The 12,801-nt window shown below is 46.9% G+C and overlaps 1 protein-coding gene and 1 long non-coding RNA gene across 2 annotated transcripts; both read right to left on the reverse strand.

The window, feature by feature from the left end:
• Positions 1 to 334: 334 nt before the first annotated feature.
• On the reverse strand, positions 335 to 10,028 carry LOC100837907 (replication protein A 70 kDa DNA-binding subunit B). Its single transcript, XM_014903185.2, has 14 exons — positions 9,929 to 10,028; positions 9,250 to 9,346; positions 9,027 to 9,125; positions 3,562 to 3,715; positions 3,214 to 3,487; positions 2,993 to 3,089; positions 2,750 to 2,877; positions 2,549 to 2,630; positions 2,029 to 2,388; positions 1,600 to 1,924; positions 1,308 to 1,481; positions 1,060 to 1,151; positions 853 to 962; positions 335 to 745 (listed from the first exon to the last, which is right to left on the reverse strand). The coding sequence occupies exons 4-14, from the start codon at positions 3,712 to 3,714 to the stop codon at positions 648 to 650; spliced, it is 1,893 nt and encodes a 630-aa protein (XP_014758671.2). The 5' UTR covers position 3,715; positions 9,027 to 9,125; positions 9,250 to 9,346; positions 9,929 to 10,028; the 3' UTR covers positions 335 to 647.
• Positions 10,029 to 11,448: 1,420 nt separating this feature from the next.
• Positions 11,449 to 12,417, reverse strand: LOC112268591. The gene is made up of 2 exons (XR_002959849.1): positions 11,713 to 12,417; positions 11,449 to 11,600 (listed from the first exon to the last, which is right to left on the reverse strand). It is a non-coding gene; the product is annotated as an uncharacterized LOC112268591 (long non-coding RNA).
• Positions 12,418 to 12,801: the final 384 nt, after the last annotated feature.

Raw genomic sequence — 12,801 nt, forward strand, 5'->3', positions numbered from 1 at the left:
GAATACCGACACATTTTTTTATGAACAAAAACGCCGAAACAAGTTATAATAATAGACTCGCACGGGAGGGCGCCACAGGACATGAAATTAATCGAATTTCTTTGGCGCCCACTATTAGCTTACACGCTCATATAAATTTATTCTGTCTCACGCATCAGGACAACCCATCCGCCGCTACACGTTCTCAATCCGTACCAATGGCCATGAGGATTGCGCAAACGCGAGAAATCATCTCGTCCGTTGGCTTGCCTAACCAAACCAGGATTTCATGTGTGCATTAGGCAAAAAAAAAGCAAAATCGGACCTCAGACGGCGCTGAACAACGAACAGAGAATCATCGGGCAAGGAGATTGACATGAACCTAACTATACACGGAACGGCCTGAGCCACGGGCTGAGATGTACCAACCGGGACAACATCACACGAAGATGTACGCACGGGGAGACAGAAGCAACCTGTTACGATGGTACACGTCCTAAAGAACAAACAGAAACATCAAAACGCCCTCCCCGAGACGACGTATATAAGTCTCACAACCAACATGGTAAATAGTGCCGCCTCAAAGCCTTACATAAATCTTCAGATCAACACACGAACAACCAAGAACAGACACTGTGAAACACAAACAATGTCGACAGCTTCTTCGTTCACAACAAAGGGCGCCCCATCTCACCGTCGAGCCGCAATCTGAGAAGCAACCAGAGCCATGCAAGCAAGGACGAACAGCCACAGTCGTGAGATGGTGCTGGAAAGAAAGACAATGGTCAGGACGACCATAGCATGTAATTATAATATTAACTGCATGGAACAGGCGACAAGCAGCGACTATGCAGACATGGATGAGGGGCATACCAGTACCTGAACAACTACTTAGATTCATCGAGACTTTCTTGGACCGCGAACAGCTTCTTGGATGCATTCGACCTGGACATCCCGGGTCGCTGCCTGTCAGCAAATCACAGCTAAAAAAAAATGGTAAGAACATACAGAAGACCAGTCATCAGTCTATTATGGCACGACAAATATATAGCACGTGGAGGACCCGTGCAAAGAAATAACCTCTTATCCTTTCTCTTATCGGCAGAAGCACCTTTCATATTAGAGCCAGCCTTCTTGGACAACCCATTTAGGTCCGGTAGTCTTGATTGATCCTAACAGAAAACACATCCACCATCAGGTGAAACCCACGTGCACGTGCATAACACAGATAAACAACGCAGAAGAACAACCGCCCATGCGTTCAAAAGCAGCTAGCAAGCTTCTATACAAAACCCGAAGAAAAGCAATTTCATGACCGAAAAACAAACCAGGACATCACGTGGCGGCATGAACGAATCGTCGGCTGCATCATCCCCGACATCCTCATCGCCAATGATTAATGGATCAATCAAATCTTCAGCGCCCGAAACAGACGATGTTTCACCAGCATGCTGCCCCACCACCCCCGCCGAAGGTGCAACAGGCGTCAACTTATCTGCAGACTCGGATGAAAACCCAAAACCATACACCCTAAGAACCAAATCAGTGCAATATCGAAAAGAAGGGCGCATATCAAATGGAAGTCGCCAAATGCTATCGTCAAACAGATCACAAACCTACCAGTAGTGAACTCCCAGGTGACAGTCCACTACCCGTCGCACATGACGCCACGAAATCCACATACACAGATCCTCCCTCCGGGTAAAATTTCAAAACCTGAAAAGATATATGGTCCATGCGGAAAGAGTAACGCGAAACAGCGACATCAACAATGTATTTCCTGCCAACCAAATCTAATAACTCCTTAGGAACAGCGAAAGCCGTCTCATGGGATGTCGCAACCAAATCGATGGCAGGCTTCCCAATCAGATCCCTTGCAACATCACCAAAAAAGACCATCTCCACAGTCGACTCCTTCTCAGCAGCCACTACAATAAGCTTGTACCTACAACATTAATTCGCAAGCCTGGGACAGACGGACGAAAGAAAAAACAAGACCGCGGATATGCAAGAAGATGGCAAACAACATAACAAATTTATTCACATCACCTTGGGCTGGCACTTGTAGAACCGCAAGCACTGTTGGTACATTTGTAAGCATCCCCTTCCTCTGTGGCCTTGTAAGTGCAAGTATCGCATGAAAGAAACCACCAATTCTGGTCGTGGACCAACTCTTTGATAACAATGTAACATCTAAACTTCCTATTCTGCAAAAGCCAGCACAAAGAACGCCTAAAAACTACATAAAGCACACCAAACAAAACCAAAACAAAAGGCATATTCAGTACCGCAGCCACGTGAGGTATCATGGAACCAAGGCTCTCCACATCAGACTTTTCCACCTCAACAACACTGAACCCTTGTCCCTTATCCACGATCCATTCGATGGTATACTGGACACTTCCAGCCCTACAGGTTATATGAAGAAGCAAAAAAGAGTCACACCCACAGACACTACAAAAACGCGAACATCAACGCAGGAAATGACACAGGTATGGTAAATAAAAGAAAACAATTAGCAAGTCACACAAAAATAAGACGTCCAGGCTTACGTATGGATATTTCTCACCTATTTCTCAGGAAGACAATGCCAGGATTAGCAATGTTTATACAGATCTTCGAACCATAACTGGCAGACAAACTGAGCATCGCTGCATAGAATCATTCGGGCCAACAAAAAATTGTTTAGAATAGAACGCAGTCATGAAGCACCGGCCCGCACGACAGATTGCATTAATGAATACAAAAAGCATACAACCGAGGAACTCACAATCTTCTATCTTGTAAGTACATCCCATGACCAAGGCAATGACAGGCTCTCTGAGGCTAGAATCAACCAAAGCATCTGCGTCTAAATGTTCAGCATTTTCGTCCCACAAAGCCAATATAGCTGTCTGCCTGAAACGAACAAGGGAATCAAGGCAAAAATTTCTAACACCAGGCCGCAAACAAACTCAGTAAAGAAGCACAAAGAATATCATCTATAAAATTTGTAGGACAATTCATATAACACCTCGTATCCGTAAGACGGACAACTCGTTTTGAAACCTGACGTCCTTTAACATCGACCGAAATCAAGGGAGACACGCCGGTAACGATGCCAACCACATCTGGTATCATAAACCGACAGAGAAAATATTCGCAAAGAAAAAACGTCTCAGCGCATGCTAAACGTATATCAATAAAAAACGTGCATAAACTAAATCAGTAATGAAAGAAGAAAGCATCACAAACCTGCCAAGAACATCTTGTCACCCATATTGTCCAACAGATTTTGAAACGTGCGCAATTTGTATGTATGAAGGGGGAAGTCGTCAGGCATGGGAGAAACTTCGGTCACAGTGCTCCATTTCGCGAGTCTGATCTCAAAACGGTGTAAGACAGGACGGAACCAATCCCTGGCAGGTGTAACCTCGAAATACTGAAGATAGTACACACGACCTTCCTTCAAGACTTCAGCAAACTTAGACAGCCAAGGCTTAGCAATGATGCCATGTATCCCTTCACCCTAAATAAAATAGAACAAACCATCACAAGAGGACGGCAGAACAAACCAATCAAAACGCAAACCAAACACAGCACCTTCTCGTCGGCAAGAACAAGATGAATACGTAGAAGATCATCAGGCCTGTCCATGCTCCACTGGTTCCAAATGCGAGCAACCCTGACACGGACACGCCAATCCTGCCTATCGCCTGTAACGTCTTCCAAAAGAGAGTACGGCAATCCCGCCATCCTGTTTAAAAAAGCAGGGCAATAGAAATATCAGTTCACAGCTCAGGAATACACAAAATAGCAAAACCATCATGCATATATAATCGTCAATAATCACTAATTACAATACCAGATGCCAAGGCAAGACTAAATTATCCCATCAAAAAAAAAATTTAAGACACAAGGGGCACATCAGAACAGACATCAAAAAGAAGGATACTTTCTTTATTGCACAAGCTAATAAATAGCGAACGTATTTTAAAAACAGCACCACACATCCTCACAGACACAAACATATCGTCATTGGTAGCATAACTACAACAGACTCCACCTCATCATCATCACTGTAACCGCGAACACCACAAGCATGTAAGGAACAAAAGGAACATAAAAATAAACCCGATCACTGGCTAAACGCGGCGAGGACTTCTTTGTACACAATGTTCTTGGTCATACGGCCGCAAGACCCATCTTCTTCCTCAATAAGCACCCGCAAACCAGCGGGCGAAGTAATCCTTGATACAGCAACATACAATTGTCCATGGGTGAACACAGGATCCGTAAGGTACAACCCAACCTTCCCCAATGTCTGACCCTGGCTTTTGTTTATGGTCATGGCATAGCAAACCCTAACAGGAAATTGTCATCTCTGGAGCACAAAAGGCCATCTTGGACATGTGGCGTTAAGAACTATGCGAGGTATGCAAACCAACTGCCCAACTGCAAGGCCAGTTAGAACAGTCCCCTCGAATACATAATCACCAAGTTTAGTAATAAGCAGTCTCGTTCCATTACACAACCCTTGCGACTGGTTCAGATTTCTCAACAGAACCACAGGTACGCCAACTTTTAGCTTCAAGCAATGATGAGGATAATTAGGCACGACAATAGAATTCAAGAATTCTACCGGATATAATTCCTCGACGTTAGGGACCTGCTCAGAAGAAGGGGCAATTCTATCAGCGCTGAGATATTCCCTAAGAACACACGGGATCATCGCCGTGATGAAGTCATTAACCTCGTCAACAACTGAATTCGTGGGGCATACAATAGCCCTATCCGCCAGATACGAAGCACGGTCATAGAAAGCAAGAAATTATCATATATTTCATCAACTATACCAGCAATCCTATCAACCTTCCCCATAACAAGAAACCTATCGGGTATGGAAACCCATACATTCTCGCCATCGTCGGAACGCTTTTGCGTGGGCAATAAACCGTCACCAACATCAAGCACTCATTTTGCGAACTCCGCCAACTCACCTCTTTCACTCTCTGACAAACCTGATGCCTGCAACCTCATATTAGTACGGAGACTAAACACGTTAACATCCTGCCAAAAAGGGGAACTACAAAGAGCGGCGTCCAGCACTTTCTGCTTAGAAGCTCCAGGCATCACAGGCAAGACTTGGCGGAAATCACCACCAAGAACCACCGGAAGACCACCAAAAGGAAGAGAAGCATTTGATGATTGATTCTCGGAAAGTAAATCCCTCAGAGAATGGTCCAAGCACTCAAGGCATTTCCTATGGGACATTGGCGCCTCATCCCACAATATCAAAGCAGCTTGCCTGACCAAATCCGCAAGCACGGTACCACGACCTATACCACAGACGGAAGAATCATCAACATCAACGGGGATGTGAAAACGCGAACGGGCAGTTCTCCCGCCTGGCAGTAGCAATGCAGCAACACCAAATGACGCAACTGCAAGAACAATCTTCCCACATGAACGCAACTTAGCGGCAATTGTCCTCCACAAAAAAGTCTTTCCGGTACCCCCATATCCCGACTCAAAAAAAACACCAGGCCTACGATCGTTCACAGCATCGATTATACTACCGTAAACATCGAGCTGCTCTATGTTCAAACTCTCATACATAGTCTCCCATTCAGTAGCAAGAACAGACCTATCATAACCCATCTCTTCAGCAACCAGGCTATTCAAGAACGAACCACCGTCCATCGCATCAGCGTCAGGGAGATTGTAAGACATTATGGATCCACCGCTCTTCTCGAACAACACTGTTAACTCCTTCAACAAACGGTACCGCAGAAGGTTTTCTGGCATGGAATATGACTGATTGCGCAAAGCCCTACGAACCCCGTACAAAATATCTTGAGACATGTACGTCCAATATTTATTAAATAAAACGGAAGCATTCCCAACATCACAAAACATCAAAATCGTAACAAACAGATTCCTAAGTTGGTTAGGTGTGGCCCATAAAACAGTCTCATCAAACACGAAAGACCATTCGGTATCATATCCTAAAAGCCCACGCGCCCGGCAAGCCTCACGAAAAGTAGGATATGTCGTTCCCTGTCCTAAGATCGTCAAAGCTCCGAGCTCCCCGTGCACACATTAACAGCATTCTCAGATAGAACAGCTCGCCTGTAGTAGGATGGACATACCTAATCCTACCTAACTTAGCACTGCCACCACGAGGCTTCCAACATTTCCGACTCTTATACCAGGTATATCTCCTGGTGAACTCACAGTAAGTTAGATCCCGATAGGATTCATGCTTCCTATTCATACCAAACCATTCAGTCACGGAACTCTTCCTCACATTCCGTCTGCCAACCACATCTGTGAGCCTATCATCCTCCGTATAAGTAACTCTATTCGTGCCACCAGGCAAATGGATCTCAAGCCTCTCGACAGATGGAAACCGAACGTGCACATCGAACGAAAAGAGCCTCCAGATAGCCTCACAAGATGACAAGTACCAGCAATTAATATACTCCTCCACCTCGTCAACACCACCGCAAACAGAATCCTCTAATTCCGCGGCACAGAGACCATACAATTTTATTTTGGCACGATCAGAACCCTTGTTGATGTACTTGAACAAATACTTAACCAGATTTGTCTTGTTGCACCATTCCACATTAATATGGGCCTGATACTTCTTAAGCAACAACACATTATGCGGCACAACCCATCTGTTGTTTAAACGACACATCCCCTTCATCACAAAATGACCATCGTCACGTCGCTTGTATACCGGAAATCCGTCCTTGTCGATATGGGTTTCATGTCCGAAACTTTTTGGATACCTCTTAGAACAGACACCATCTTTCATACAGGGACAGCCCACATTCATGGAACCACAAGGCCCATGCACCATAAACTCATCCACCAACGCATATGCAAGAAGATCAGCGTTAATATCAGGCAACTCTGCTGAAACAATACTATCTATGAAATCAGCGAACACATCAGCACCGCCATCTGAAGCAGCGTTAGACTTGATATCCAGCCAGAAAAGCATATGGGCGTGAGGCAGACCCCTCTTCTGGAACTCAACCGTGTACGGAACTATAACGGAAACAAAGAAGACAACAAAGCAAGAAAGGAAGATAGAACAAGTAGTGAGCAACTCAACAACTAACAGGAAACAGCCAAACGAAAGCAGTAACCAAAACATCGTATTCTTACCAGCCCTTGTAGGCCCAAAAGCAGAACCACCCTTAATGTCATCATACAGCTCGTCAAGTTTCATCTTAAACACCCTAGCGCAGACGTCAGCCCTATCCGAGTGGGTCTGGCCCGGCTCTAACGACGATGCAAGGGCGATCTCATCCCACTTCGGATTGCATGTAAAAGTGACAAATAAATCTGGAGCCCCATATACCCTGCAAATGGCCATTGCGTCTTGGTAATTCTGGGCCAAATAACGGCGAGACCCAATAAAACTTGATGGCAGAAGAATGCGGACACCCACATTCTTCCTAGTGGCAGCCCCCTGCCCCACTGCATCGGACAAACCCTGGTAGGTCTCACCCCTCAACTTTTTCAGGTTCCTACTAATGTAAGAAAGCCGGTTAAATTCTATGCATGAATAAGCATCAACCTTAGCTTGATCCGAAAGACGACCATAACATATATAAGGGTTGGGCTGTCCCTTCCTGTAGTGACAACGGTAGCAATAATACTCAAGACTACTAACAACATCCCTGCACCGATAGGGCTATCACCGACCTGAACAAACTTAATGCCCTTATAAAACCCCTTCTCCCCGTACGGGAACAAAAGAGGATACTGCTAAGCCATAATGGCGGGGTGCAAAGAAGAAATCTGCTTTAGAGGCCCCTCCTGTAACTGAACCACAATATCAAACTTACTTCGATCCCCAGCAAAATCTCCAACAACAAGAGCGGCATCTGGGCAAACCGTGGAGGTTTTCCGGTTGAAGGAACCAGAGAACCAATACGGTGAGAAACAACGCCGTGTATACGGAAAACGTAAGGACCATTGCCGGTGTTTATACTCTTGTCAATATCGACCCCCAATGAAGTGAAGGCAAAAGGTGAATTATAATGGCGGATCGTCACATGAACTCCCTGGAACGGGAACCACCACTAAAATCAGCCAGCTCTCTCAAGGGTAACGGCCAATCGACGTATCGGGGCAACACTACTCGTCCTCCTCTGCAACACAAATTATAAACTAGGGTCCCCTCGGACACGCCAGAACCGCGCTCAATCCTCTCATAACACCAGAACAGAGCGCCGCAAAAAAGGCACATGTAATCAAGACCGCCGTGGTAAGACCTATCCGGGTAACCAATTGCGAACACAACAGAGAGCACCCAATTAGACCAATGCATCGCGCCATAACAAAACGTATTATATCAATCCAATTCTTCGAGTAGTACGAAAAACCATAGCAATACACATATGTTCTACAAAACAACCACTATTGGCCACTTCAACCGAATCAAACATTAGGCGTCCGTACAGGCCAGAAGTAAATAGTAAGGTCAACTCAAAAAACCAAACCACATCCAGCCAACAAAACAAACTAACATCTATATGAATCCCAAAATAATAACAGCAGCGAAAACAGCAACATCTGTTTTCTGCGCAAATATTCCTCACATCCCATTCGTTTTAAAAAACACTACGTCCTCATACACGCAAAACAGCAGGTTGCACCGTTGCCTGGATGACAAGCTCAGCAAGCATAATAGTTCTGACAGTATACCTTTCAGGTAAGAAATATAATCCTTTGAGAGCCTTGGGAACCGATCTACCGGAATGAAACAAGGAGGCAACCCTGGAACAGAACAGAGCACTAATTCTTGCCGGTACAACTCGCACGAAAGAGGACGGCAGAAGAATAATTGGAAGAATGAAGGCAGATGCAGATCCAAACAAAGGACTAACCAAACACCCAAGGGCGTCGGGAGACGCGTCTCCTCCTATGGGTCTCGCGCGTGAAAGGAGCACGAGCTGAAGGGAGAACCAAACAACCTACAGCGGAAATAAATGAGACGACCACGGAAGAACACGAACAATCAGCGCGTTCATCGACAACGTTACCAACGGTGCGACGCAGCACAGCCGCCGGAACTGAAGGCATCCCACGAACGACATCGACCTGTCCACCCGCCAGGACTGGCAGCATGGGCCGCAACAGAACTGGAGACAGGCACGGAAAAAAGGCAAAGAAAATAAATGTACACTCAGCACGATGGTCACCACGCAACATGAACCAGCGGCAGCCCGCCCAAAAAACAGAAAAAGAATCATCGCAACAACAAACCATCGGATGCAGCCTCGGCAGCCGACAACAGGGAGGGCGAAGGCACGTCCACTAGGCGTGCGCGCATCTTCCGCACGCGCCAGCGTGACACTCGCACCTGCATGCGAACAAACCCGCACGGCAATGAACATTTTCCGACGATGAACCGACAACACCAAACAAAAGGAACGCAGCAATCATCTGTCAAGAAGTATCGGAGCCGCATACCCGAGCGCTTAACAAAACGTCGTGAATCAATAGCAGATTCGGTGCCATCATCAGTGGATGACCCCCTACCCGCGGCCCCGCGACCCCGACCACCGCACCTCGAGGATCCCCCAACCGCGGCCCCGCGGACCCGGCCACCCCGCCTGGAAGATTCCTCGCCCACCACACCCCGCGCCCCCCCCCACCACGCCCCCCTCGCGTGGACACCCCCCTCTCCCCCCGCGCGGAACCACGGGCCGGGCGCGGACAGCCACTTGCACGCGAGCACTCACCTACCGCGGCATTCGACGCCGGCCGACCGCGACCACCACCGCCCGAAGACACCCGACACTCCATGGACGCTAAATCGCAAGGCAAAGACAGCAAGAGAAAGAAAAATACCCGCACTCACGAACCAAAACAACAAGGGTACCGCGGCAAACAAACCATGAAAGCTCATAATCAAAGAACAACATCGCATGAAAACACGCACCTCGAAAGCAGACAAACAGCAGAGCGGCACCGAACAGCTTGACAGTCAACGCAGTGCGGTCACCCAAGCCGATACAACCAGCGGCAACCAGATCCCACCTTCACAACCTGAACAGAAGCACCTAGATCAGATCTAACCGGCCAACGGAGGCAACGCATAAAACCATTAACACAAACCATCTCACCGAAGGGGGACAAACCTGAATCACAATCCAGCGTCGACGGCAGAAGGAACAACAGCGAGGCCAGCCGACGACGAAACACGCGGCATCAACACGGACGAGGCTAGGCGGAGAAGCAACCAAAACACCGACAAGCAGGCGAAGGAAACCGCTCGACGAAGGAACCAGACGCCGGGAGGGGAGACCAAAGCCCGAAAGGGGGAGGAAGAGCTACCCAAGCGCTAGACACGCATCGGCCGAACCGACCCTCTGCACCACACAGAAAGCGACACGTACGAAGCACTAACCGCCATAACTCACCATCACTGACCAGCATGGCCCACAGTCCCACGGGCGCAGAGTCGCGCAGGTCCCAAATCGCTGAGAGCGCGAGGAAACTACCCAAGCGTAGAGATTGTAGGGATAAGAAAAAAAAATCTTCTCAAACATTGACCTCACATAGGCTAACAAATTTTTGAGGTCATTACCTTGTACTTTCAACTATTAACTGTCATCAACTCGTCATACAAAAAGCCCCATTCAATATCTCCAAAAAGTTTTAGGGAAAGGATAGTTGTACTGCAAGCACATCAATTACAAAACTTGGCCTGCCTAAATCATCAAGCCCAAAGAGAAAAAGACAAATGTGAACTACCCAATCGAAGTTCCCAGACATAGTGCTTTGCGTAGTCACATTGTGGCTTGAGTCCATGGAATACCAAAATGAGCTGAACCTGAGCAACTGAATGTCATGCTAATCATAGAGAGGGTTTGAGGCAGTGAAAGGAGGCGTGCTTGTCAAGGATGTCACTCGCTAGAATTCTCTCCTGGAGCCAAAGCCACTAAAGATTCTAATGTAAGGCAGTTTCATGATTTGTAGCCCCATCGATCTTATCACATCTGCACACACAAAATCGTGCATATGCAGATGAAAATCAAACCGTCTTTCTACATCAAATGGTGCATATGCAACTAGAAATTATGAGAAGGGCTATACCATGATTTATCAGCTCATCAAAACCTATGCCACTCAAATTGGGCATGTGCACAAAATAACTTTTTAAGCATCATTGAACATCTGCAACTGGCGGACCATCGGAAGATCATGGTTGCCATCTAATGCTAGAAATCCAAGAGGCGATTAAGGGGTTCGCATTAAGTGATCAAACCTGGAGCTCGCACGGTCTAACCAAATCTGCACCAAACAATTTGGTACGTAAAGCTAGAAAGCTTTTCTTTTCCTACAACAAACCGCAGTACCGTACATCTATTACTATTAACAAACCATCGGAAAACCATCGTTGCCATCTAATGCTTCGCGGGAATTGCTTGATAATTAACCGGGGGAGGGGGCGGCGAACCTGCGACTTGTTGCCGAGCATGAGGGTGACGTCGTTGAAGACCTTGGCCATGGCCCATGGCTGTTGTTTTTTTAATCCCGCTCATTACAACGATCCCCATGGCCTGCGTTCTGTGTAATGCCTCTGGGACAGATCAAACGGTTTCTTTTTCCTACAAAGTACCGTACATCTGTTACTATTAACGAACCATCGGAAAACCATCGTTGCCATCTAATGCTTCGCGGGAATTGCTTGATAATTAACCGGGGGAGGGGGCGGCGAACCTGCGACTTGTTACAGAGCATGAGGGTGACGTCGTTGAAGACCTTGGCCATGGTCCATGGCTGTTGTTTTTTTAATCCCGCTCATTACAACGATCCCCATGCCTCTGGGACAGATCAAACGGGCACAGCTCGTCGAGGCAGCCCCCAGGGCTCAGATGAGAATCCCGACCACCTCAACCCCATCACACGCGCCTTCTTGCCGGGCTCCGGTGGAGCGTCGCCTCTAGAAGCACCGCAGAGCCAGCCGGATTTCACCGGCACCCTCGCTCGGTGCTCCCGTGCCCTGAGTTATCCCTGCCACGACGCCCCTCGCCGGCCGTCTGAATGCCGTCTCGCCGAGAGCACCGGCGTCCCTGCCCTGCTCCGAGTCGCTAATCGGAGGGCGAACTGCGGAACGAACCCAGCGAATCCGAACCCCGATCTGGATGGCGGCGGGCGGCTGATTTGGTCTATTGAGCCAATGTAGAAAAAGGACGGGACCATGGCCGATGGGCTCAGGCTCGAAGGCTCAGATCGCAGTTCTGATTCAGAGGGAAGATTTTTATACGGTTGGTGGCATTGGTGGGTAATAATTTTGATCTTAGATGTAATGGTGGTTGTTTTCTATTCTATTTAATCTAAGGTTAGAATTTTATTTTATTTTGTGGGATTTTCTAGCGTCCTTCTTGTCTTCTTCGTGGTTGCTCCGTAATGTACTTTTAATATATAAATAATAGATTGCACATATTTTCCACACCAAAATTTTGACCGGTTCGAATATGAAAATTTATCATTCGTAATTGCATATGAGAAGGCCTCGAAAAATGCAGGTTAATGATTACTTGACAATGCCTACTTGATGTGTTAGTTATGACTACTTGTCAAGTTATATATGGCTACTTGTCAAGTTAGCAATGTCTACTTGTCATGCCTATTTCACAGGTTAGCCATGATTGTTTGTCGAGCCTACTTCTCAAGTTAGCTGTGTCTAGTTTCAAGTTCCATCAAATCCGCATTATTTGTGGCTATTTGCCAGGTTAATTGCGTCTATTTGTTAGGATAACTAACCTACTTGTCGGATTATTTGGAGCTACTTCTGCCACATTAATT

This window comes from Brachypodium distachyon, chromosome 4 (genome assembly GCF_000005505.3).
Source record: "Brachypodium distachyon strain Bd21 chromosome 4, Brachypodium_distachyon_v3.0, whole genome shotgun sequence".
Taxonomy (NCBI): Eukaryota; Viridiplantae; Streptophyta; class Magnoliopsida; order Poales; family Poaceae; genus Brachypodium; species Brachypodium distachyon.

Bases quoted from the DNA above. Each gene is read 5' to 3' on its own strand.
- LOC100837907 (XM_014903185.2), bottom strand. From the start codon at position 3,714: ATGGCGGGATTGCCGTACTCTCTTTTGGAAGACGTTACAGGCGATAGG. The intron at 2,631-2,749 runs GTGAGTTCCTCG...GATTCTATGCAG, and splicing joins TACTTACAAGATAGAAGATT to CGATGCTCAGTTTGTCTGCC. The intron at 2,389-2,548 runs GTGAGAAATATC...TATAACCTGTAG, and splicing joins ATTGTCTTCCTGAGAAATAG to GGCTGGAAGTGTCCAGTATA.